The sequence below is a fragment of the Paroedura picta genome, chromosome 6, assembly GCF_049243985.1.
Source record: "Paroedura picta isolate Pp20150507F chromosome 6, Ppicta_v3.0, whole genome shotgun sequence".
Classification (NCBI taxonomy): Eukaryota; Metazoa; Chordata; class Lepidosauria; order Squamata; family Gekkonidae; genus Paroedura; species Paroedura picta.
The window spans coordinates 91248182-91275318 of NC_135374.1; the positions used below are offsets into that span (position 1 = coordinate 91248182).

Consider the following 27137-nt stretch of genomic DNA (forward strand, 5'->3'; position numbering starts at 1 on the left):
CAAGATTTATCTTGATTTCCCCAGCCTTGCAGCCTGAAGTGGGGGTGAACAAACCCACATAAACCCTCTTGGGACTCTCTTTCTCTATGACTTCCTTCAACAGAAAAAGGCTTCCTCCAACAGAGAATGATTTATTGTAATGGAGAAAAGCTTCCTCTGCTGAAGGGAAGCCAGTCTTTATTGAAGGAAAAGTGGGTAGAAAGAAGTCATGGGATTGAACATAGTACATTTTTGGATTGGGATCTAAAAGTATGGAGTTGTACGTAGTTAAATGGGTGCCATTCTCATTGGGAGCACAGCATATTTTTAAAAAAACCTAACAGATTGTTTGATATTGTATAAAATAGGTAAATTATTAGTTATTTTAACATCATTTATGACTTTGAATCCTTGGCAAAGATAGAACAATAGTTGGAGGTGTTTAGGATTGAAGAATTTATTTGGATAAATTTGTGCCATATTTTCTTAAAGACAAAACTGTTTTATAGTTCTGGAAAGTGTAGAATTTTCTTGGCCCAGCTCCATCTGACAAATTTGACAGGAAATTAAGTTCTCTGGTAGTGCGTGAAAAAATGTCTCATGAGTTATGAAGCAGAGAAATGTGCTTGTTCTGAATAAAATGTGTTTTTTTTTTAACAAAATGAAAAACTATTACACAATATATAATATCCCCAGACAATGACAGAAACAAATACACATTTTTAAACCTGGCCAACAAAGTACATAGCTCATTGACTTTGAATGATTTTCCCCCTATAACTTTGGTAAGAGTTCCATCTGAGCACTGCTAGTTCTTTAGTACAGGAAAAAGTGTATGTTTTTTTAAATTACACACACTTTTCATTTAAAACTCAAATTGTTCCTGTTTTTATGAAATGTTTTTCCAAGTGGTTTATTTAGCTATCCCTTTTCAATATATACATAACTGACTTTGGTCTTTAAATTATATAATTTTGGAAGAATGGCATGTCTGATATCTCCAGGTTCCTGCAATCTTTCATCATCCTCTATGGATTATGGGTTATAAAGAGATGGCATTTAAAGAGATGGCTGTCTTATGTTTTTGACGGCAGAAGATACACATTGCTGTAGTACTTCCTCTTGCAAAATAATATCTTACATCTCACTGTGCTACCTTTGTCTCTTATTCTCATCCAACTACCCTAGATTAGATTCGAATGAGTAGCCGTGTTGGTCTAAAGTAGCACAATAAAATCAGAGTCTAGTAGCACTTTTAAGACCAACAAAGATTTATTCAAGGCATGAGTTTTCGAGTGCAAGCACCCTTCGTCAGACACTCTGACAAAGGGTGCTTGCACTCGAAAGCTTACACCTTGAATAAATCTTTGTTGGTCTTAAAGGTGCTACTGGACTCTGATTTTATTGTACCCTAGATTAGTTCCTGCTTTTTGGCTTTGGGTCATTCCTTGTGGCATGCTTAACTGTACAAGAAATCGGTGATGCTCTGAGTTATTAGTGTGTGATGTAAAATGTCATACAATTATCTGATCTTTTCAACATACCAGCAAGCAAGGCCAAGCTGTTTATTGATGCTTATGCTCCTGTACTTGTCATGAGCATTTCACCCACTGAGGTTTTGATCTTCATTGTTCCTATCCATTGGGTTTTTTAGCCTCATTTCTTTGACAGGCAACCAGGTTTGTGAAATTCCCTAAAGTGCACTGGCAATGTGACTCACGATAGTGGGGGAATCACACAGTTGTTACAAGTCGTAACAGATCAACAACAGTCCCTGTCCTTGTTCCATTGCGTTTCAGTTAGCGCAGGCCAATCATGTGCTACCTTGTCTCCTTCTAGAATATCCAACAGGCTGCAGCTTGTATCGTTTTCAAGCAAGCTACACTATACTTTTGTTTTTTAATTCAAGCATCTGAGTTCAAGCATATATTAATGGAACCACCTTCAGCTTTGCTCAGGTTAACATTCACTGATGCATCAATACACACATCTGGGAAATCCAGTAATGCAGCAAAACTGAAATAGGGATCTAATCCAGGGAGAAATACTTTTAATACAACCTTGAGTAGCAGTTAACCCTTCAGAGCAGGCTTTCTCAACAAGGGCTTTGTCAAACTCTGGAGTTTCTTGATGGCCCCAGAAGAGTTTCCTAAGGAGTGGGAAAGGGAAGGACCCTAAGTGGACATGTACCCAGCTATGCTTTCTAACCACATTCTACATGATTGCGCCACTCTTGGGGTTTCCCAAAGCCTGAAGAATATTTCATGGGTTTCTCAACAGTAAAAAAGTTTGAGAAAGGCTGCTCTAGAGTCTCAAGAAATCTATACTTTTGTTTCTTTAATTGGGAATGTAAAAGACTGAACATGGGACTTGTGCCCCATTACTAATCCATGGCTCCTCTTAGCAGCCCTAATATCACTCATTCCTACATCAGGGTCTTTTTTGTGGAGTATTTCCAATTTTCTTCATATATTCAAATTGGTGCAAATTTGTGTGCTGGGATGTCACAGGAGTTGGTGAGACCCTATATATATATTGCCCTGGAATACACATATCCCCTGAATTTCCATAATGTTCTTCCAAAATAAATTCAAATCAGCACAACAAATGCATGCAAACATTTCCCCCCTTGCACATTAAAAAAAATAACCCTCAAAGACCGATTATGCACGGGCCGGAATGCCCGCACTGGTGGTGGCAGGGCATCGGGGAAAATCCCTGATTATGCCTGCCGCCGCCACCAGCGTGGGCGTGTCCCAGCCCAGGCCCTTGGAAGACCCATGTTAATCGAACGTGGGTTCTTCCGGAGTCCTGGGACTCGCGAGTGCCAGCCCAATGAAGCCCTGGGCATAATCTTCCCCTCGACCTATGGAGCCAACAGGGGTGACCCCCCACCCCCGCCATGGTGGGAGAGCAGCATGCTGCTCCCCACCATCCTGCAGTGAGGGCTCCCTACCCTCAATCCCCCCCCAGCTGCTGCCACTGCTTACCTGTGCAACCGGTGTTTCCGGCCCCGCATTGTGTGCGTGGGGCTGTTGTACCGGCACAGTTGGCGGAGCTCCGCCCCATGTGTACATGGGGAGTGCGTGGCTTTTGGCCCCGACGCAATGGCATGGCAGCAGTGCGGTGTAGCTGCCGCCATGCACATTCAGTCAAAGTGACTAAATTTTAACTAAGTTTTAGTGCCTAAACCTTCCACTTTCATCTGGTTTATCACTTACGGGAGCTTTCAGCAGTATTTTAGAATTTTCTAACCCTTTGAATAGAAATAAAGTCAAGTGCACTTACATTCTTTTGTTTTGGCAGGCGCCAGCGAGCATGAGTAGCAAACCATGCCATAGATATTCCTTGGCCTGTTCTCCAGCATATAGTAACTATAATGCAAGAACAAGACGAGACAAAGCAATATAATTGAGTTCCTTACTTTTAAGCATGGTTGAGAAGTAATCAATTACTCTGCAAGGTGAAATCACTACTTTAAATTTTGTATACTTCATTTAATGTCATTATCTACTTTTCTCTTGCTTGGATAGAAACAAGCCTCTTTCTTATCCTTCACCGCCATCATAAATGAGGTCAACCAAACATTAAAGATGCATGACATGAAGCGATATTACTGCCTGAAACAACATACTAATTTGTCCGCTGAATTTGCAACTCAGCTCCCTGAATGCCCCTGCAGTGAGTCTTTCCGTACAAGGATAAAGCTCGAACCTACCTAACTAATGGAAAGGGGGCGATTTCCCCAGTTTTCCCCAGGGCAACCCTCTGAATCACTTTAAACAATTTTAATATGAACAGCCTTGTGACCTGAGGGGCATGATTTGGGGTTGGGGTGGCTAAGTTTGCAGATGATGCTGTTGTTCAGGGTGGTGAGAAGCAGGGAGGACTGTGAGTAGCTTCAGGGGGATCTCTTGGCTGGGTGACCTTCCTGATGCCATTTGGGTTTTGGCCACTGTATGACATAGAGAGTTGGCCTTATCCAACACGCCTTTTGTACTATTTTCCTAACACTTACATATAAGGGAATGGATTAAAATTATAAATTATATCACTACACATGTGAAAGCACCTTACTATGACATTTCCCATGCTTCTGATAATGCAAAAGGAAGAACCTCTTTGGATTTTGCTTTCCGTTCTTGCCCTTCTATATGGAAAAGATATCTTCTCCAGGCAAAAGAACAAATTAGAACCAATACTCTAGAGTTAGTTCTAAGAATCCATATTGTTGTTAAGTATTTGCTTCAAAAGTATGGCAGCAACCAGGCTAAACATGAAGAATAATAAATATAAAATAAACCCCAAAGTCACTATATTCTTCACAGGGCAAACATGGCCATCTCACAGTCAAAAGTCAATAGTTTAGCATGTATCCATCTTTCCCATTCCAAGATAATGCACAAAGGAATGTCAAAATAGTATTTTGTAGTAGTGTGATCCCAAATTCCTGACAATGTTGAGTCTTCAGCTGCTGGATAGCCCTGCAAAACCCAGATGGCCTTTACAATGCTTTCTCTCTTATACTTTGTAATCCTGGCTTCATTCAGTCACACCTTCCTACCTTCCATATTGGCCCTAGAACCCGAGGCTTTATGCAAGTAACCAATATTCTGCTACTGGAAAGTGGCTGATAAAACCAGGTATCAAGGGTTACCTGGAAGTAGGGCAGTTGACTTCCAAGTGGTATCTGGAGATCTTCTGCTCTTAAAATTGATCTACAGATAACCTTGGCTGCTCTGTGGCACTATACCTGGCTTAGGTCCCTCCCATCCTCAAACCCGCTGCATCTCAGGCTCCACCCCCCAAATCTTCAGGCATTTCTCAACCCACAGCTGACAGACTTACAAGGAAGGGTTAACTAGCCAGTGTGCCGTGAAATAACAGCTGATTACTTGATTAAGGTTGTGTTTGTTTTTACTACTAGACAGGTAACAAGGTAGTTTCTTGGAATATCATGCTGTTGGCATTTCATAATTATTTGCAATTATGCAACATGAAGAAGTGAGTTATCACTAGTCCTGGTTGGCCAATTATATATATAATAATAATATGTGTGTGTGTATATACATACATACATACATACATACATACATACATACATACATACATACATACATACATAAATGAAAATGTGGGTAGTTTTAAGCCACAGGTTTTTAATCTATTCAAACAGTCACACCAAGCAGAAGAAATATTTGATTTGTCATCATAATACAGTGTGACAAATTGTTCTTTTGTTCGTACAAAAGAGATTCAGGACAGCGCTAGAGGCCATGCCACTGTGCTTTCTGTTTTTCAATAGACCTCTTCAATACACATTTAATTCAGATGAACTTTAAAACCTAGCTTTCAACATGTTACCTGAGGCGGCACCTGACATGGAAAAATGTTGAGATATGGTTTAAGAAATCAAAGTATGAATTTAAGAGAAGAAACTATGAAATAAAAGTTGGGATGCATGACATTTTTATCAGGCACTCTTCCTAACATCTGCCTTTTCTTTGAGACAATACTAGAAGATAGTGATTAGAACAAAGATTCTCAGCCTTGAGTATCTTGTGTCCTACCTAGGATTGTCAAACTCCAGGTAGGGCCTGGAGAATTCTAGAAAGGACCTCTAGAAGACAGGAGATGAGTTCCCCTGGAAAAATGGCTGTTTTGAAGCACAGACTTAATGGTATCATAAAGGCCAAAGCTGAGAGTGAGCTAAGATTGGCCAGGGAAGTCCACTGTAACAAAAAATAGTTTTCAGTTATGTGAGGAGCAAACGTAAAGTAAAGGAGGCAATAGGCCCACTGTTGGGTGCAGATGGACAAACTCTAATGGAGGATGCAAAGAAAGCAGAAAGGCTCAGCACCTATTTTACACCTATTTTACATCTGTTCCCATAGGTCATCTAGAGATGGCAGTAGCCAAGAGATATTCTCTGGGTGGCAAGTTGACATGGACAGAGAGGTTGTTGAGAGGCATTTAGCTGCACTGGATGAATTCAAATCCCCTGGGCCTTTCTCCCCAGCTCCTCTCCCAAAACCTCCAGATATTTCCCCAACCCAGAGCTGGCAATCCTGCATCCCAATCACAATACAGTAACAAAAAACATATGTTTTTTACAGGCATTCTGATACTAAATATATAATTGCAGGTAGCATGGGGATTGAGGGTGAATGAGTTCTTAGCAATTATTATGAAAATCCTGTGTCCCAGAGGTGGTAGACTTATCACAAGTTGAGAAGCGCTGCTTTCATGGGTGTACATTGAAGATATTATATCATAGTGATTTTACAGGACAGTTTTGCAACTTTAATGCTGTGAGCAAAGTCATTCTGAAATGGCTAGCCTTAAGAAGGTGAGATAAAAACAATGGGACAGGACTTCTATTTCTAATGATGGAATGACATACTATGAAGCAAATGTATGATGGAGGTCAACACAATGTTTGTTTTGTTATCTTACTGTACGTGTAGAAAGTATCAGTGAATAGGAGAGATATATGCTTATTTCTTCCTGAGCTTCCAACTCATATCATCCCTGCTTTTTTATTGTAAAGGTTGACTAATGCTTGGCTGGCATTTGGCAAATCACCTAGCACAAGAATCTCATTCATACCCCTGAGTATCGAATGTATACACCATACCTATAAAAAATAAAGTTGTCTGGAAGGTCATTTATAATTTCCTAATTTTTAACTTCTGGCTTGGGGGGGTCTTCAGTGGTTGTGGATTAAAGGTTAAGAACTACAGAATTAAATGGAACAAATTGTTCAGTGGTCAAAATGTTTCTTACAACTAAAGTTGGAGATACATGGAATAGATATCATGCTGCAGAAGCAAATTAATGTTTTGTTTTAAAAGCCCCATGCTTTTAAAGTTTGTGAAGGATTATTTTGGGCAATGTTCAGAGGCATCTGGTTGACTCTTGCTGGAAACAAAATACTTGATTCGATGGACTACAGACTTGTCCAGCGGTCTAACTCATGTCCAAATTTCCTCTTCATATCAGATTGGCTAGTGGCCTATGGAATTTTTATTGCCTTTCTTGATGGCTGATCTGTGCCATCTGGTTATCTTTGTCCTTCTAGCAGCAAAGCTGACAGTGATTATCATTAGGCTAGGAAAACAGGACCAATCTCAAAGCCAGGTAAGGGTCTATGTGCTAAGGAGATTCTTCAGAAAACTAGTACTCTGTAATTAAAAAGAAAAAACTAAAATGTGCTGTGGAATGCACACTGTGGGGTCTCACACTTCCCCTCCCCAGGCTCCTGGAAGCTCTTTGTCTCCTTTGAAGCAGGCTTGGGTAATATTACCATATGCCTTTGACTGCCTTGAGACTCATTTCTTCTGCTACTAGTACTTATGTTTGAACAAGGCTATATGAAAACTATCAGTCTTGGGCAAATGGAAGCAACAGTGGCTGAGGAAGTGTTGTAGCCAGAACAAAGTACATGCAGAACACGATCATGGTATCTAAGCCTAGGGGCAAGAAGGGTATAACATCTTCCCTGACTCCAATTTTCTCCATCCCAAACTTTTTCATGATGCATAGGGAAGGGGGGAGGGAAAACATGCCTCATTGTGTACCATATGCCCAGGTTTGGAGTAAATGCACTACTCATTGTTGTAGGCCAGTTAGCTAGGTAAGCTCAAAAACATCCCTTGGATTCTTCAGCATTGTGTTTATGAGCTACCAATGTTTGTATTTATGGCTGTTCTTTATCCTGCCTTATGGAATGTCAAACTGTAGAATGCCAATGATATATATGTGCATGAGTTTCCCATATACTGTAGGCAAGAAGATGATGTTTGGTTTTCTTCCAAGACTATAATTCTGTGATGCTGTTTTGGAATGAAAAAAGTATATGAAATGAAAAAACACCACAGAACTGTGCTCTCAAACCATTTTTTTCTGTTCTTCCTTCCTCACCTATTGGTCTCTGTCACCGAAAAGCAAAATCAGTACTAATGTCAAACCCTTTATATAACCTTCTCAAAGAGTAGTTTTTGTTAATCTAGTGGACAAATAGTGCTATTAAAATGTGTTTCTTGTACAGAAAGGTCACGGTTCTTTGGAGCTCCAGAATTCTCCAATACAAAAATAAAAAGCCAACCTTGTTAAACAAAAAAATAGAGACGTGTTTTGTCTCTGCTTGGTCATATTTATTTATTTGAAACATTTCTATCCTGTTGTGTCTCCACAGACTCAAGGCAGTAAACAGCAGTACTCTGAAATGATGCCGTGCATTTCTTCAAATGCCATTGATGTGTGTAATGCCCCTGCTGAAACAGACCAGGTAGTACTATAGAGTTTTGTACAAAAAAAGAAGTGAAAATCATACTGTGGACATGTTGATTTCTTTTGTCAGTCATTTAAGTCTCCTCTGTTAGCCCAGAAACAATGTTGATTTCATTTGGTGATTTTTATTACCAATATATACAGTATTTCTGCAATGTGTTCTAATACTGTGCACAGCTACCCTTTCTATTCGTGGCTAAAGTTTCACCCCCTCTGTTTCCTTCCATAAGATGCTGGTTTTATATTTAATTCACTTTAATAGCATCTGTTATTTTCTTTGCTTTAAAACATTGTTTGTACAGAGTTTTTATTATGTACCGAGAGTGATTATCATGTACTGAATCAGATGCAGATGGTAGCATGGCTAAGAGCATGAACAAATATGCTTATTACTGAGAGAGAGACCAAAGGCTTGTAATTCAGTCCTTACCCAGGCAGACAAGGTCCACATTCTGCATCGTTCTCTTGATCTCCAGGGGTCATTACTGTTGCCCTAAAGAACCCCTCGCAGTCCTTGTAACGCCTGCATATCTGGTACCCGCCTTTGGAAAATTTTTCAGATGGGCAAGGAACACAACCGTAATCTTCATCTCTGGTTCCATATCCACATGTCTGTAGGAATAGGAAAGTCACCACATTAAAATGCCTCTTATACGTTTTTAAAGAAAATAATATACTAGCCACTTCCTTCCTTCCCTACCCCCCCCATTGCTGTAGTTTCTTAATTTGATGGCTAATTTTGTGATTCATTCTCTGTTTTAATGATTATTTTAAAGGTAAAGGTATCCCCTGTGCAAGCACCGAGTCATGTCAGACCCTTGGGGTGACGCCCTCCAGCATTTTCATGGCAGACTCAATAAAGGGTGACCTTGCCAGCGCCTTCCCCAGTCATTACCGTTTTACATCTCAGTAAGCTGGGTACTCATTTTACCGACCTCGGAAGGATGGAAAGTTGAGTCAATCTTGAGCCGGCTGCTGGGATCGAACTGTCAACTAATGGGCAGACAACTTCAGACAGCATTTCTGCCGCTTACCACTCTGCGCCACAAGAGGCTCTAATGCTTATTTTAATAAGATTAAATAAATGGGAACACCATGTTGGGGTAAGGGGAGAAAGAGAATGCCTTGCATTTCTAAGGCCTCCCTCAGACCTTTCTGCTGTATTGTTTCCAAACTCAGTAGTGAACAAAATGTGAAACTGAGGCTCTGTCAAAAGTTTTCCCCTTAAATACTTAGCTGCTGCTTCTCATATGCAAACCAAGACAAAGACAAACAGGAGTGAACAACTGAGATATGTAAAGCAAAAAAAAAAAAAAGGGGCAGAGTGTCTGCATCCAATAAGACTGGGAAGAAAATGTTAAGAAGCCTCCATCTTGGCTTCCGTAGATATCGGTGGACCTGAATTGTTGTTGGCCTTTCAACTTTGCTCAATACAAAATATGGCTCCTCTTAAAATAGAAGGGTAGCCCTAGGTTACAGAGAATAGGCCAAATGATAGTTCTGATGCAATATGATTATCTGAAAGTCCCTCAGAGGGAATCACGGCTTGCTTGGCTGCTTCTGCCAGCTGGCTTAAAGATTTCACTTGGAACACAATGGCATTTTTAAATCTTGTGACTGGAATACAGCAGCCATTTTCCTAAGGACTTGGAGGCTTAGAAGCCTGAGAAATGAAATAATTTTCTTCACTGACATTGTAGAGCTGGAATGTATGTGCACGTGTGTGTCGGCCTGATCTATGAATCATGTTTAAACAAATGTGATTCACATTTGTGTGGCATAGTACCCAAATTTGCCCCACTCAAATTTGGTATATAGGAAAGGGAAAGGGAAACAGTAGTTTTTAAACTAAATTTCAATAAGCAAATGCCATACTGTTTGGAATTTAGTTAATAATGTCTTGGGCAGCATGAATTTTCAGATTAGCATCCTTAGAATAAGGTGTCCTAAGAATATTTTACTTTACCATGTACGGTTCTTCTCCAGGTTCACATTGTGGACATTCATGACATGTTCCAGTTGTCTGGTTGTAGTATTCATTTTCACCACAGTTTGAATACTCAGCATGAGCAGAATACACAAGTGACACCTGTTACCAGAGGTAAATATTGGTTATTTTCACAATGCAGTTATGCCATGATGCATATAACATATCTGCAAAATCAAGATATCCTGGAAAGTAGAATCACTCGTTTTTATTGGACAGATGCTCATGGGAAGAATTATACACAAAACTGCATGTACATTTCAATAATACAAGACTGCAGTAAAAGTAGAAAATATGTTACTGGACACACAAATTGGCTTAAAGGAATAGGAAGAATAACAGGCAAATTAGTTTCCAGAGACTCTCCACTTCTTCAAAATGGTAAGTGGATGGATGCAAATATTTTTATAAAAGTGTGTGAATCTCAATCAGGCTTACTCTGAAACAGTTGGGTAACGAATTTTAGCACAGGTTAAGTAGATTATGAATTTTATTTTTAAAAATAACAGCCCTATTTAATTTAGGTAAATACCTACCATGAGAAAAGGGAACATTTGAGTCCATTTACATTCTCCCAGGCGTACCATATTATCCTGGTGATTTATCTGAAACGGAAAGATGAGTTAGTACAAGAAAAATACCACATTCAGCCACCTTACTAAACTTTGATACTTTGATTCCTGTTTGTCTGCCACTTCAGATTTCACAGGCATGCACTGCCCAAGCACATATCCCTGTTCAATTATCCACCTCCATTTCTTAATCCAATGGGATTTTCATTCATTAATTTCCGTGCTCACTTTTAGCTGCTCTGTGCACAGCTTCCAGTTCTAAGAGTCTTACTCCCTCTTTGTTTTGGTTTTTCTTGCATACTCCTTATGTAAAATTATGTCAAATTATGTCTCTAACATCTCTCCTCTAGCTTGCCACAGTTGTGTTATGCCTGTGGAGTTCTTAGCCGATCGCTGTTTCTTTTTCTAAAGCCTTAAACGTATTTGGGAGGAACATGAGAAGGTGTACCAACATTGTTTTGGAGTTTGTAGGAGCTATGCATACCTGGTTGCAAATCCTTTTACATTTTTAATCTGCATTCAAATCAATTTGGGATTTTGTGTGTGTGGCAATGAGTCTATTAATTTCCGGTTAAAAACTTATAGTCTCAAGGTTCTTTATTGGTTGCTGAAAGGATTGGCAAGGAGAAGAAAATGAATTAATGTATATTACTGTTAATTATTTGTATTTAATTTTGTCTGAAGGAGAGCTAGCAATTGCAGAAGGGGTGGTGAGTCACCAGCAAAGAAAAGAAAATGATAACCAGTGGTTGGGCAGATAACTCTGAAACAAAAAAATAGGGAACAAAGTAACCCAAACTGTATACACAAGCTAGGAACCTGAAAGGTTGAGCAGCAGCAGAATATATATTCAATATTAAAATGCAAATATTTATTTCAATATATGTGCACTTTTAAAACTTAAAAACATCAACATATACCACGCACCATTGCACAAATCCAAAACATTTTGACACATGGATAAATTACAAGAAACCACAAAACCAAACACATTTCAACCCCCCTTGGTGCCTTCTTCAGTGGTCTAATATTTGAATCCACTCATGTGATGTAACAATGGGGACTATAAGGTGGTAAACAATATGAATGAAGAGACTCCCACACTAATAAAATGTATCCAAATATATCTCTTTGAGCCCCCCCAACTAGAATATTCTCCAAAGTGCCACCCTTACTGAAGCCCTCTCTCAGCCTGTATATATTCTCATGCATCTCACAGAATGTAGTGAGATCCTCACATCTCTTGTATGAACTATGATTCAGTAATAAAGTGCAATTAAGAGTGAGATAAGCATTTCTGAAGTATCCCTTTAGTTTACAAACAACTATCTGATGCTATGGAAAAGTGAAGAGAATACACCTCTGCTGTTCTGTGTGGTGTCCAGAAGATAATATACACACTTACCATATATACTCGCATATAAGCCAAGGCACCCAATTACACCACAAAATGCTGGAAAAACTTTTTGACTCACATATAAGCTGTGGGTAGTGTTTGGATAGTGGTTTTTTCTCCTTTCTTCCCCTCCCCCCTGTTTTGGGCAGGATTTCCACCCCCCCTTTTCTTCCGATCCTCCTCCTCCCTCCTCTTTCCCTCTGACCCCTCTTGCCTTTATTCCTTCCTCTAGGAGCGTTTCCTCCTTCTGCTTTCTGTTCTCCATCTGAGACAGAGGCTGCAGAGCTTCCTGCAATACGTGTTAGCCTTGTGCTGACCTCGTTAAGGCAGTGAGGGGGGGGGAAGGTGGAGATTGCTCTTTCCCTCCCAGGCTTGCTGTGTCTCTGCTGTTCCTGCCTCTGCTTCTTCAGGCAATTATACTTGTCTCCCACCCCCACCCTCCAGTCTTGTCTGGAAGATGTTTTTTAATACCCGCATATAAGCCCCGGCGGGGGGGGGGGCTATTTCAGCTTTAAAAAAGGGCTGAAAAACTCGGCTTATATGCGAATATATATGGTAAATTGTATCTGAAGATGCATGGAACTGAACAAAACTACTCAATGTAGAAAAATACTCATCTACTTTGTGATACAATTTGATTTGCTTAGTCTCATACTTTAGCCAGGCTTAATAGCCATAAGAGATACATCAAGGAGCAATTAAGGATTGGAAATAACGACAAAGCTGAATTTAGCTACGTCAGTTGTGCAAGTTTTGCTGTAATTACTTAAATAATCTTAATTTATGAACATCTGAAGGGTTCAAATATATTCTGTTACCAGAAACACATATACATGTCCCAAGACATGTGTATATTGAGCAGTGGGGAATTGCTTTGCGAGAGGTTTGGTAACATAGCATTAAGGATCATTTGCTAATGTTTACGAGGTAATTACACCCTTTAAAACTCAAGGCAGACAACAGATAGTTATAGTAAAATAATAACAATCTTTATTGGAAGGATAATAACAAAAAGGAATAGGCAACAATGTATCTAGCATGCTGACATTCGAGCAGATAGGAAAATAAAGGGGGAAGAGAGTTGCAGTAGGTATATTTACCAGTCCTGGATAGCAGAGAGGTCAGAGAGCAACATCACCAGCTAGCAACATGTCAGGTGTTCTGAATGGATCCGAATCAGAAGACACTTTGGCTTGACATAGTTATATAGGTTTTTGGGGGGGGGGGGGTTGTGTTGAGCTTGTGGTGGAGGCATGATAGGGGCATGGTAGATGCATAATGGAATTTTCCATGGGTTGGAAGTTGTGAAATGGTCTAGCCAGGTCCAGAGATGGGCATTAATGGGTCTATACAAAAGGAACCATCATGTTAATGGGTCTATCTATGGAGGTGGGGGAAGCGATTTTCCCTGGCCTAGGGTGAGTCATAGGTGTAAGACAAAGGAGATTACCTAGAGTGGGAACATCTTCTTCTAGCATCTTAACATAAAACGTCCCAGTCCTTTTTGAGAAGTTTTTCTGAAAGTAATGATCTTTTCTTCTCTGTTAAGTGATTCATAGGCCTCTGTGACCTCAACAGAGTGTTTTTGTAATCCACAACTCTGTTCCACAAAGACCAGCAAGGAAACGTGTAACGTAAAGCTTGTTCCATAAATGAGCCTGGGACACAGAATAAAAAACAGTTCTTAAATCAATAAATCCTGAATCCAAAAGTCCATGGGTAGTGAACGAGTATTTTTTTATCGAAGAGGCCAATGGTTTATATAAGTATGGCCTCTTTTAAAACCCACTTGCTCATAATCTTTGTCTTTCTCTTGATCCATTCAGCTAAACAGTTTCCTTTGTAGAAAGGTTGCATAAGGATTGCTGACCACTGCCAGACACTAATTGTTCAGTGATTTTTTTAATCCATCTTATCACCTTTTTAATATATAGGTGTGATCAGCACTATTTTCCATAAATCTGTATGATCCCTTCATGATTTATGCTAGTACTTTCAAAAGATCAGAAAGGAAAGCATCAAGTCCAAGGGGATTTTCCAGGTTTTAGTGCATCGATTAGTTCAAGTACCTCCTGACAGGTTACAGGTTCCCAGTGTGAGAGCTGTTGACAGTTGATCACCTAAGTTGGATTCAACATCCTGTTTCTCGTAGAGATTTCCAAAGTAGTTTTACCAGATAACTGCTGGAATAGGGGTTATGATAGCACCTCTGGGCTTTAGTAAGGGAGTGATAAGATGCCAAAGAGATATATCTAATTTTTCTTCAGCAGCTGCAATTATTTTCCCCTGTAAGGATGTCATAGCCTGATCCTTCTTTTTAAACATATTTTTATTTTCCTTTTAGATTGAGGAAGCAAGCATCTCACCGTAAGGCTTTTTTTTCTTTTTCTAAAAAGCCTATATCTGAACTTAACTTGGATTTTGGCCTTTCTGCAGTCTTAATCAAACCAGTCCTTATGACGATGGAGAGTATAAGATATTTTTACAGGTCTGATGTTTTTACAGGTCCTCCCCCCCGATTGTTTGAAGAAAGAGTTAAAAATCTTGCCCTGTAGCATAACGGAAAAACTTGTGTTTCTGCTGCAACACGGAACACGCTGCAGGGATTGAGAAAATTAAATATCTCAGATGAATGAGGCGTGGCTGTAACCGTGTGGTTCCTGTAGAACACATTAAGTACCTTCCTTTAAAAAATCAGTTTTCAAGTCCGTGTAACACTAAGAGCTTTTCCTGAATCTCCAGTTCAAATGCCGTCATTGTGTACATGTAATACAATGCTCAACCAAATAAAGCCTCTCTCGTTTCTCCCTCACCAATTTTAAAGTTCTAAATTGTTTAGGCAATGATTATGCTTTACTATCAAGCAGTGAACTAATATATTCCTTCTAGCAAGAAGGCTAGCTCAGACAAGTTGCTATATGGAAAGTGGAAAGGCAAGAAAGCAACTTTGTTTCTTTAGAACACAGGCCAACTGATGTTTCAGCCCCATTCATTTGGGAGGGGGGGGTGGATTTACAATATTTGTGGTGTTTCCCTTTGGCTGGACTGGACCTTAGAGGATCGTGCCTCCAAAGACTGGGTCTTGCAGAAATAAAAATGGGAAATAAATTGCCCAGACCTATTAAGGTTGCCAGCACTCAGATGGGGCCTGGGGAATGTCCCAGAATTACAATTAACCTCCAGCTGAGAGGGACCAGTTCCCTTGGAAGAAATGTTTGCTTTGGGAGATGGACTTTCTGCATTATACCAACCTGAGTTTCCTCCCCAGCCCACCCTCAAAATGTCCAGGACTTTCCCAACCTAGAGCTGGCAGCCGTCCCACAAACAGAGAGGAGAAATGGGAGCCCTTTCCACAATTATCTGAAAGCAGAATTCTTATTCTGGTTCCACATCACATTTAATATAATGCCGTATTCTCATTACAATCTGTCCATACTCTGGCAATTCTAAGCAAAAGTGTATCTTATTTAATTTCTTTTAAAAGTTTTATTCCCCCCCCCCGAATGTCTCTGACACATTTGCATGTAAAAATAAAATGAAAACAAGCTCCCTTTCTTTCCCTGCAGGCAAGTGGAAGAGCAGCAGCTATGTGGTGTCTCGGGTGTTTCCCGCAGGCATTCCTGAGCTGCTTCTACTCACCCTGCAGATCCTCCACAGCCAGACTCTCTCCCTTCTTGGCAGTGCCAGACATACTTTGCTGCAGCTGTGCTCCAAGCCTGTTCCTCAAGGGCTCCTGCCTCCTTCTCTACTGCTCAGGGCTCTGCATTTCTTCAGTTAATATGCAGGCAGAACTTCTCATGTAGGAGGTTCTTGTTTGTTGAAGAACCATCACACACCCACTTGTAGTGTTTAGTCCTGATTATTAATCTCCATGTAATCAGCTGGAGTAGGCTTGAGGCTACTCTTCTGTGCATCCCTCCTGTTGGTTTCAGGGAGGGGCCCATGGATTTCCATGACACTTGCCATCCGTGAAGAACAAATAGGGCCACAGCTGTCAACTCTAACCCAGATCTTGTGCAATAGGGCTAACGTCCAAACATTTCTGCCTAGCATTGCAGCCTTACCTATGTCAAATATCTCCCGACAACAGACAATAATATTGATCTTGGAACTTAACACGACAAAGTTACTCATTCTGATTTTGTTTTAAACATGCATCCGGAACAGCGAGCACCACAATGATTTTCTGCTTATGGAAAGAACCAAGGAAGACACTGATAAATACGGCCCATCTATATTTCTAACATGCAAAAGCTACATTAATTTGAAAATAATAATTAAGTATATTTTTCCTTAAAATTATTAGTAATTTAAGTGGTAGAGTTGCCAGGTCTCTGGCTGCAGTGGGTGGCCACCCACTGGCATCTTTTGTTGCCTACTGCCACAGCATCACCCGTGGCATGATGTCATTTTTGAAGAAAATCTGGACGTGTCATCACATAGCCCTTTTGCTATAGAGTTTTTGGCAATTCCTAAAGTGGCATGATGTCAGTTCCAGTTTGTGCGTTCTCCCAGAAGTGATGCCATGGCACACATAATACCATGCACTCTCTTGGCCCCACCCCTAAGCTGCCTCCAGGCAGTCAGGCAGCCCTATTTAGTAGCCAATTAAAGCCTAAGAAGCTGAAAACATAAATGAATCTATTAACAGCTGGCGATCCTTAACTCAGGCAAGATCAGGTGGTGGCCTATATGTCAATCAAAGCTAATATTTCCCTCACCTTGAGTAGAATATGAATGCACAATTGCCTAGTTTCCTCTGTATACGTTAGGCAGAACATACTGCCTATACAATTTGCCTTTTGCAGCCAGCCCTAAGGTCTGTATATATTATTATTATTTTTTAAGGAAGCTGAGAATCTAGACCAGCTAATGGGCTAAATGGTCTGGGGTGTTGTGAAAATTTTGTATGAAGTCCAATTGACCAGGTAACATGGCAATCCTATGTGTAAAGCATCTTTCTAGTAGTAGCTTGGTATATTTATCTAGGAGAGTTAGCACATAGAGCAGACTTTATGTTAATAAAAACTCTGATAGTGATAGATCTACTTCAAAGATAAATTCTTTTTGGCCAAACACAGTCATTAATTATTTGAAAATATCAATTGCTTTGAAGATTTTTTTCTTCTTGTAAATTTAGATTATGGTTTTATGCTTAATGCATTCTGTGTGATTTACTTAGCAATGCTTTAAAGCTTTTGTTGGCTTAACATGCATAACTTTCTTTGTGAAAAACTGTATTAATTATTAAGATTTTTTTCTTTTTAAAACATTGTTGAAATACTGCCGTTATAGTGTCTAGAAGAAGAGCAGGGTTTTATGTCCTGCTTTTCTCTACCCTAAGGGGTCTCAAGAGCAGTTTACAGTAGTCTTTCTTTCCTCTCCCCACAACAGGCCCTTTGTGAGGTAGGTGGGGCTGAGAGAGCTCTGAGAGAGCTGTGATTGGCCCAAGGTCACCCAGCAGGCTTCATGTGGAGGGGTGGAGAATCAGTCTTGGCTCTCTAGATTAGCTTTGGCTGCTGTTAACCACTATTACACCACACTGGTCTATTCTTCATTCATATAATCAGTAGGAAAAATTAGTTGTGAATAGCAAAACCCAGTGGTTTAAATGAAATTTCAGAATACATACATACATATGCATGGTTCTTTGAGCATAAGGCCAGGCTCTGTTTGGAGGCATAAGAGGTTTCTGGAATAAGGAGAATAACTCTCCTCCTTCTATCTCACTCTCTCAATTAGCTTGTGATGAGTTGTTGGTTGGTTCCCTCAATATGACCATTTACGCACTGGAGGCTTCATGACGGGCTGCAGGCTGGAATTTTAGTCATAGCAGGTTGCCCCACCTCTTCCTGCACCCACATGGGGGAGCATTTGGCCCGGTGCACCTCATCCGCCCCGTTTTTTGCTCCTGCACGAGAGCTGGGGCAGTAAAGTTCCCAGTGCAAAAACGGTCAATGGCAAGCAGCTAGAGCACAAATTCATTTGCTCTTAATTTTCATTTCCTATTCCATTATGACCAGAATTACAGCACACTTTGCTCTTTCTCTGGTCTTTGTTTAGCTCTTATCTTATCCTTCTCTTGCTTTTTCTCTCCCCTACTCCTCTGTGTTGTCAGAAAATCAGTACGAAGGGAAAGACTTCTTGTTTCTATTATATGTATGTGCTTTTGTTGTTCAAATGATTTATGACCTCTCTCTCTCTCTCTTTTGCCCCCACAAAACCTCTGTTGAATAATATTAGGTCTATTTTTCATTCTAGGGAGCCAAGGCTGTCTGGTAGGTATGTTAAAGCTATGCACAAAAGTGATATGTTTGGTGCCTGAATTTCATTGCCACCTTTGTCAAGATTTGAATGGGTGACTATTTACAAGTTTCAGATTGCTAATTCTCTCCAAAGGGTGTCTTCTTCTCTCTGCAAGCCTGGTGCACCTTTCCAAAAGAGCTGATAGGCAGTGCATTTCTCAACAACTGAATAAACCTATATTTACAAGACAAGCTATCTACAGCTAATTGTAGTTTCAGAAATTAAAGAAAATGTTTTTGGAGTAGCATCAGATGAAGCTGTCTAGAAGCAGAGCCATGCCAAACCCCCAATCCCCCAAGAGGAAGACCTGCTTTGTATTCAGAAGCCTTCCTTTCCACTACTTCTATTAAATGGTTTTGTATTGTAAGCTACTTTGGGCCCTACACTGGGGGGAAAATGCCTGCCTACCTACCTACCTACCTACCTAAATGCAATGTATAAACTTACCTTCTATAGAGAAGGCTGCTTTGCAGATATGGAAGTCTGGTGCTGAATGTAGAGGGGAGGAAATGCACTGTGTGCTGTGAAATTGCTCCAAGTGCTTATTTTGCACATATCAGCTTCCCATATGGTGGAGAGACTTATCACAGTTCAAGGAGTACACTCAGCCCTTGCCTGGTGCTCTGATAAACAAGAAACCTCACCAAATCATCTGAGAGTCTGCAAAAGCCTTCTTCTCACTGAACACATGTCCCAGCTAGCATACTCAGCACTTGCCCTTCCAGGCTACTGGGAGGAAGTGGGTCTGGCGCTACGGATGTCTGCAGTTGTGAATATTCCAGGAGAGTTGACACAGCTCTCTTCAAGAAGCTTAATCGGACAGTGCTAGGCGGAAGCTGCAGCTGTATCCAGAAAAGAAGGAAGGTGCTATTGGATAGAGCAATGTTTCTCAACTTTTTTGTACCCCTGAAGTCCCTGAAACATTCTTCAGGGTACAAAATCCCCCAGAAGTGGCATGATCATACAGAATATGTTTGGGAAGCATAGCAGTGTACATGTCCACTTGGGGACCCTCCCTTTCCAGGCACATCATTGGCCATTGAGGGGGAGTAGGCCAACATGACCGTATATGGTCAAATCACCCAATAAAGAAGAAGAAGAAGAAGAGTTGGTTCTTATATGCCGCTTTTCCCTACCCGAAGAAGGCTCAAAGCGGCTTACAGTTGCCTTCCCATTCCTCTCCCCACAACAGACACCCTGTGGGGTGGGTAAGGCTGAGAGAGCGCTGATATCACTGCCCGGTCAGAACAGTTTTTATCAGTGCCATGACGAGCCCAAGGTCACCCAGCTGGTTGCATGTGGGGGAGCGCAGAATCGAACCCGGCATGCCAGATTAGAAGTCCGCGCTCCTAACCACTACACCAAACTGGCTCTCAGGTTTAACAATTTTTAAAAAATAATGTAAAAAATGAATTAACTCCTACCCATTCAGGCACCCTTTCCAGGGCTATCAAGAAACCCTAGAGCCATCACGAAAGTCTGAGTTAGAGGGTCAGCTGTCATGGCTTGGGGTCATGGAGAGGCTGGTACTCCTTGACAGAATTAGGTTCACAACTTGTGGCCTTTGATCCTGAATGGAAAAATGGCTGCTGAGACTAGGAGTGTCTTTTGTCATTTTAGGATACACCAGTTGTAACCTTCCTTGGAGGGCTGCTCCAACCATTGTTACACATGTTGTGGTGATGTTCAGATCTGTCTAATAGAATAGGCCAGGGGTAGTCAACCTGTGGTCCTCCAGATGTACATGGACTACAATTCCCATGAGCCCCTGCCAGCAATTGCTGGCAGGGGCTCATGGGAATTGTAGTCCATGGACATCTGGAGGACCACAGGTTGACTACCCCTGGAATAGGCCATACATGAGGCTGACTTAGAAATGTTATTGGAAACTCCAATTGGTTCAAAATTCTGCTGCCCAGTTATTGTTCGGGATGAGACACTTTCACCACAATACACCATTCCTGGTTAAAATCCATTGGCTGTCAATTTGTTTCTGGGCATAGCTTGAAGTAATATTTTTGATCTTGTAAAACCCTGAGCCCGCTTGTCAGGAGGGTAGTCTAAAAATCTAATAAAAATCAACGCCCTTCTCCGTACAAGCCTCATTGTACACTTAGGTATTCTGTGCACTGCACAGGCTTTGCCATACAGGACATTTTTATGATGGCATCGAAGGGATATAATTCCATCTCCTGTCCCTTTTGGCCTCTAGGAGAGAGGGGATTATCAAGCATTTCTTGAAATGATGGTTTGGGGGTTTTTTGTCCTGTAACTTGAGTTGTATATTTGATACTTCATTATCCTATTCTAGTTTACATTATTCTTGCACTGTCCCTGGTTGCTCAACTACATTGCTCTTGTTTTCTAATTGTTCTAATATTCATTTTGGAGAAGAACAGATTTTGTTCTTACTGTAAAATGCTTTGGTGGCTCGTTATTGTCTTTTCCCACGAGCCCTACAATGCTATGCTGTTCTCTAGGCGGAAGCTCTATTCTTTTCCATCCTGAAGATAACTCTGACTGTGGACAATGCTACCATGTGCTGGATGTGCCCACATGAAACACCCCTATAATAATAGAAAAAATATGGTAAATTAACTGAAAGGCTGCACCACAATGCCAAGAGCTTCAAAGCTGAGTCATTATCAGATTCCAGAAATGCAAGGTTTTCTCATCATAAGAGCCATTATGATTCATATACTTCCAGCTGAAACACTGCTTTTTACAACTATTACTTTTTCCCCGTTTTTGGCAGGGACGTTTTGAATGAAGGCAGTACTGACATTGCCAAGATTCTATCCATGCTGTATTGTTTTATTCAGAAGTACCAGTGAGGGATTTCTATATACAGGTGTAGCTTGAAAAGCATTGGCACTTTCTATACCCAGCGGACTGGTTTTCTGTATTTCATTCCTAGGTATGAAACATTCTGTATCATTTCTGAATCAGATGAACTCATCTATCTGATCCAGTTGGTTGGAATTCTGCTTCCAATGAAAAATCTGGTGATTTTCATTCTGGAGAGAACCACCATGAGAAACAGATGTGGAAAAAATACTTTCTCACTAAATCATAAATATTATGAAATATTTTGACTACAGTCTCTTAAAATGAGCTGACAAATCTTACAGCAACTTAGCAACTTTGCGTCTTGAGATGGAAAATATTTGGCTTGTATGTGTTTGTGTGTGTGTGTGTGTGTTTTCTTCTTCTTCTTTTTTTTTTTTTGAGAATGCAGAATATGCAGGCTTTCATCTTCATCACTTAATTCCTTAGGGAGACCTAACATTTTTATTATCAGTATACCATGTATACATGAGTACAAGACATAAGACACCTCTTGTTTCTTTCTGAGTATTCTTTACCTGCTGTCTATTTTCAAACTACCTTGGAAGTCTTTTACTTGTTCTTCCAGGCCTATGGGAGCCACTTACCCTTCAGTAACTCCTGAGTCACGGAGAGAACCTTGGAGTGACTCACAGGAATGGGCAGCAGTGATTGGGTTGGGTTTCTATGGAAGTTGCTCCAGCTGTGCAGGAGCTGCTCAGGTGTGATTAGTAGGCAAATATTCTTTTACTGATGAAGCAACCAGTGCTTCACAGAGTCCCAGATGATGCAGATATGTTGATGATATGATTCAGTGTCAAAAAGCAACACTATTGCTTGAGGGGAAGTTTGAAAAAAGTCTAGGAGCTTCCTTTGAAAGATGTGATGAAGAGGGCTCTGGATTTTTTTTTAAATTAGATTTAAGGTGTTCAGAGCAATGTTTCCCAACCTGTGAGTCCAGACCTAAAAGTGGGTCAAGGGCTATCTCTCTGTAATGCCTGGCTCTCCCCTTTCCATGGCAGTCTTTTGTATTTTGGAAACCAAGATCTGATCCTGGAAATAGTATCATATATCATATCTGTATCATATATTATTCGTGTTTTTTCTTCACTGAATATACATGTTGATCAAGTGCCAGGTGATTTGATGACCAGCAGAGGCTGTATTGTCTACTCTAGACAGTTGAGAGCCTTCTGTGCATATAAGTTGACTTGTCCAACTTGCTGCATTTGAGCCCTTGTGAAGAATCATAGCTGCATGGATGTGTCCTTTGACTTAAAAGTATTCACAGCTTTGGACTGTTTTTGTTGACATTTGTGGGACATGTTGATTGGAAAATGTGGCTAGTATCTCCATTTAAATCGGAATGTTTCAGTTTAACAAGTTTGAATTGTTCCAGATTTACACACAATATAGTACTTTTTAAAATTTATTTATTCCCTGCTTTCTTCTCTAATAGGCAAATCCTCTCCTCTCCTAAATTTTTATCCTCCCAACAGCAACCATTTGAATTAGACTGGGCTGGGAGGGAGGGGGAGAGAGAGAGAGAGAGAGAGAGAGAGACAGAGGTGTCTCTCTGATCTTAATCTGATAATCTAACCACTGCACCGTACTTAAATCTATTGCATAAAACTAGAATTCTACAGTCAGAAGGTACAAGGACATGCTCGTTCATGTTGTGGCCAGTGGATGGTGCACCAAAGAGATCACTTTTTAACAAGCTGCACTTGCAAGAGATGCAAAAAAAGATAGCATAGGCTTGCAGTGGTAGTGAAAGCACTTAATCCCGTTCCTGTGCCAGCTCACAGGCCTGAGCAGGATCTTGAGGAATCCGAAGCCACACAGACTGCAGGCAGAATCCACGTAGGAGCTCTGCAAGCAATTGGCTGTGCTAAGAAGAGTCACGTGCCCCCCTAATTGCACAAGTCAGGCAATACCCTCTCAGGCAATACTAGGCTGCTGTTAAACAGGTAGTAAATCACGGCTGGTAAAGACTGGAGACACAGACCCGCAGAAGGGAAAACTCAAGCCATAGCGGCAAACAAGGAATGTAGAGAGCAGGCACACCTGGCTGCTCATCAATCATGTTTTTAAAAAGCCAACAACTAATGCAAGGATCCTGAATGCCACTTTTATGGGTAGATATATAACCTTTAAAGACTAACTCCAGGGCAGCTTAATAAATTTCTCCCAGATACTCAGAACATAATTATTCCCAGGTAGTACGGCAAAGCTAGAGCTGATTTCACTGCTAGGTGTCTGTAGGCAGCCTCCTAGCATGGCAGGGGATAGTGGGGGGTCTCCAGATGGAGGAACTGGATTGGAGAGAGGCCACTGCACCTGAGCCATATTTGCATTTATATCACTCCCAAGCAAATGATCTAAAACGAAGTGGTTGGATCCATGGGGAGAATTAGTCCAGAGATTAAAATAATTTCAGCTCCCTTCAAGGCCCAGGAAATATGTTAGTGTCATATACAATCTCCCACAATGAACAACCACAAGTCTCTAAATGCAGTTTGTAGGTGCAGTTGTGATAACCAGTTTTGCTAGCCAAACAAGAGATGCTAATTTGATAGCAAAAACATCCCCCCCCCCCAAGTAGGGCTGATGCATTGGCACAAGGATCAATAGATTCTAAATTAGCTACAAAGCTGAAAGGAGTAATGAAGCTGGGAGGGTATTTCCCCCCTTCTTAATATTAAATTTGTTGAGGGTCTCCTCCCCCCCCCCCCATCCTGAGCCCTGGAGGAACTGTGAGAAGGTTTGATGTTCATCTGGAGAGCTGTCAAGATTGCTATAGCAATTTAATAGGCTGCCAACATGGGTGGTTGTTGCTTGGAGGCATTGTGATGTGGCGCGGTATCTTTTTTTCTCTTTCTTTTTTGTCTGCAAACCAAAGATGTCTGTCAATCAAATTTGGTGTAGGACTAAATAAAAAGTGGAAATGCATACTTGTCAGTACAACAAATGTTTAGAAAATCCAATACATGCTCCTTTTGCTAAATATTAAAATGCTTGGCATGTTCTGACTGGTGAATCTATTTACGGTAATGTGACTTGTAAGAATGGGATTCATTTGTAAGAAATTGTGCATTGCTTAAAATTGTGCATTCCTCGGTAGAAAGGGGACCATTTTTCGGGGCCTTGGGGCTCAACTAAATGTGGAGGTGGTAGGACTCAGCCCAGTTGAAAATGATTCCCTGTAGTCACCACAATCCTTAGTAGAGCTACACCATTTTAACTGAGTAGCCTTTAATGGATTTAGAAGGGCATAACTCTGTTTAGGATTGTGCTGAAAGTGTGGCATAGCAGCAGTAACAGTAAGGAGCTAAATTCTCACCTGTATATATGTACCCAAAGATTCTGTCTATTCAAGTTTTTTTTTCCTTCCAGCAAAGTAGGGTTACCAGCAAATAGCTGTCAATCAGCAAGAGTTTGGGAGGCATCAGTTAATAGCATTATGCCACTTTCAGGGAAAACACAGAAGAGATGTCAGTCCATTCTAGGAATTTGGAGCATTTCAGAGATTTCTAGAGAGGACTGATTCACTAGGTTTTTCCAAGAAGTGAAAAAATACCATTAGTCAATGGCTATTTTAAAAGCTAACTGGAGCTAAAGCTAAATGGCTATTTTAAAAGCTAACCCTTCCAGCTGTTGTAGTGGCTGTGGAAACTGGGAAACAGGGTTGGGGCATCCATTCCCAGCTGGAAACTGGCAGCCCTACAACAAAGGATTACTTTTGATCTTACAGCCTCACTTTGTGAAGGGGGGCAGAGTGGCTTCCACAGGCCTTGTGAAGGGAGGAAGGGGAAAATGTTTATATCTTGGAACAAACCAGTTCCCAGCCTTATCACAGTTAAAAATCTGAACGATAGACTTTCATCAATAATGTGGATAAGCCAGTCTCACACTCTGGGATATATATAATTCACAGATATTTATTATCATTTTATGGATGTAGAAATCATTTTGTCACCAATTTGGAGAGGTGTGCAGGCTAGTGGTCACATGAGGACTTGGTGGTGGGCAAAGGAAGGGAAGGTGAACATGAGAACAGTCTGTCCAAGGCCCCCAAAACCTGGAACCAGCTCTGGAGAGTCAATATGCACATTATTTCTTTTGCAGAATATGGCCCATGCATGCTCCATTTTTTTTACATTATTTGATTTTTTGTTGTTGTAGTTGCCAAGTGTATTTCAGTGGAATAAACATGTGGATCTCATGTCAAGCGCCTTTTAACTGATGAAACTATGCAGGAACAAGAATGAATTCTCTTCCCCCATGCAACCAACATAGGAACTGGAGCTTCTAATTATATTTTTGAAATATTAGGAGGAACCTACTGCAGCTTTCCCAGTTATTCTTCGAGTTAGATCCTCTGCCGAGTTTCTGCTGTTGGGAGGGCCTAGAATAGATTAGCTAGTTTTCAGTATGCTGTGATAATTAACTATGAGCTAGCCATTTTCTTTATGATGATTCACACCTGTATGTATGTTCCTTTTAGGACAGCTGCAACTCGGAGGGAAGACTTGCATGCATGAATGTGCCAAGGAGCCACTGCAGTCAACATTCCTCTCTAACCTCAGGTTAGTTTACACTGGCAGGCAGCCCCACAGGAGTGCCATGGGAGTGTGCAGGGCCTCTGATGGGCTCACAACCAACCCCACTCACGTGACATTAGTCTGAACCTATGCCATCATCAGAACAACACAGGCCATCCCTGTGCTTTGAGTTGCCATGGCAGCTGCAGTGTACACTGTCAACTCACACAAATAGTAGTTTTATCTGAGCTTAACATGTTGGTGTCCCAACACACTCCCAAGCACTTATATGGATACTGCTGGCAGGTATCTCCAGACTTTTGAATGCTTACCAATTTGAAAGTGAGATTTGTTTATCAACCTGTGGCATCTGATTGCTTTATTTCTATCCCTGGGTCTTAACTTTGAGCTCAAGAGTTTGTGTTGGAGTTCCATTTAAACTCTGGTGTCAAGTGAATTGATTAACAATCTTGTTTCTGGGGGTTTTGGTTTTATTCAGGGGGGAGGGTGTTCCTGGAAGACAGGATGTGTGGCGGCAGAAATTTGTGAGACCTTAGGGCTTAACTAGAAGACTCACTGGGAGAACTAGATAGGATCTTTCCAGTGTTTTAAATATATAATTAGAAGCCATTCAGGACCTTGACTACATGAGTGGAGAGAAAGTTTCTTGTTCACTACTGCCCAGCTCCACCAGTTGAACCCTACATTATTCCATGCTGTTTTGGGCTAACTTTGCATATGTGGAAAGGTCAGCAAAACAGATGGGAATGGAAGTGTTCATCTGTCCCCATATTGGACAAAGCCCTGATCTACTTTGTTGCCTCGCAGGGAAGATCTATTTTTTAAAAGACAAAAGCTGAGAAGAAAAAATCACTAATCTCCCAAAATCTTATGCCACTGGATCCCAAAAGACCAACAAAGGCATGGTACAAAGTCAGTTATCCAAATTACTGACATATTGAGATAACCATGGGGAAAAGGAATACATAGGATTAGACAGAATTCTTATGGAGTTAATCAAGGTCACTTGAAAATGTGAAAAACTAATAATATACTTAAGTAGTGGGTCAACATAAATAGTGTTCTTTGAGTTAAATTATGATGCTTAGTCAAGCTTGTGGCTTTGAAGTATTTTTAAACTTCTAAAGCAGTGGTCCACAACCTTTTTTAGGCTGCAGACCGGTGGGGGGGGAAGGGCGATCCGGGCGCCGTGCATGCACAGCTGCTCATTTGCA

At 40.8% G+C, this 27137-nt stretch overlaps 1 protein-coding gene across 4 annotated transcripts in view; it reads right to left on the reverse strand.

Moving 5' to 3' along the window:
- Nucleotides 1-27137, reverse strand: part of EDAR (ectodysplasin A receptor) — a 97510-nt gene that overhangs the window by 12593 nt on the left and 57780 nt on the right. For 2 of the 4 annotated variants that reach the window (XM_077343634.1, XM_077343633.1), the window contains exons 2-5: nucleotides 10795-10863; nucleotides 10238-10360; nucleotides 8702-8883; nucleotides 3268-3353 (exon numbers count right to left, since the gene is read on the reverse strand). In XM_077343634.1, the coding sequence (XP_077199749.1) occupies nucleotides 3268-3353; nucleotides 8702-8883; nucleotides 10238-10360; nucleotides 10795-10845 (442 nt within the window). In that variant the 5' untranslated portion in view covers nucleotides 10846-10863. Of the gene's footprint in view, nucleotides 1-3267; nucleotides 3354-8701; nucleotides 8884-10237; nucleotides 10361-10794; nucleotides 10864-15865; nucleotides 18784-18979; nucleotides 19148-27137 lie in introns of those variants that run through there. The other 2 variants (XM_077343635.1, XM_077343637.1) reach the window with 2 other exon arrangements.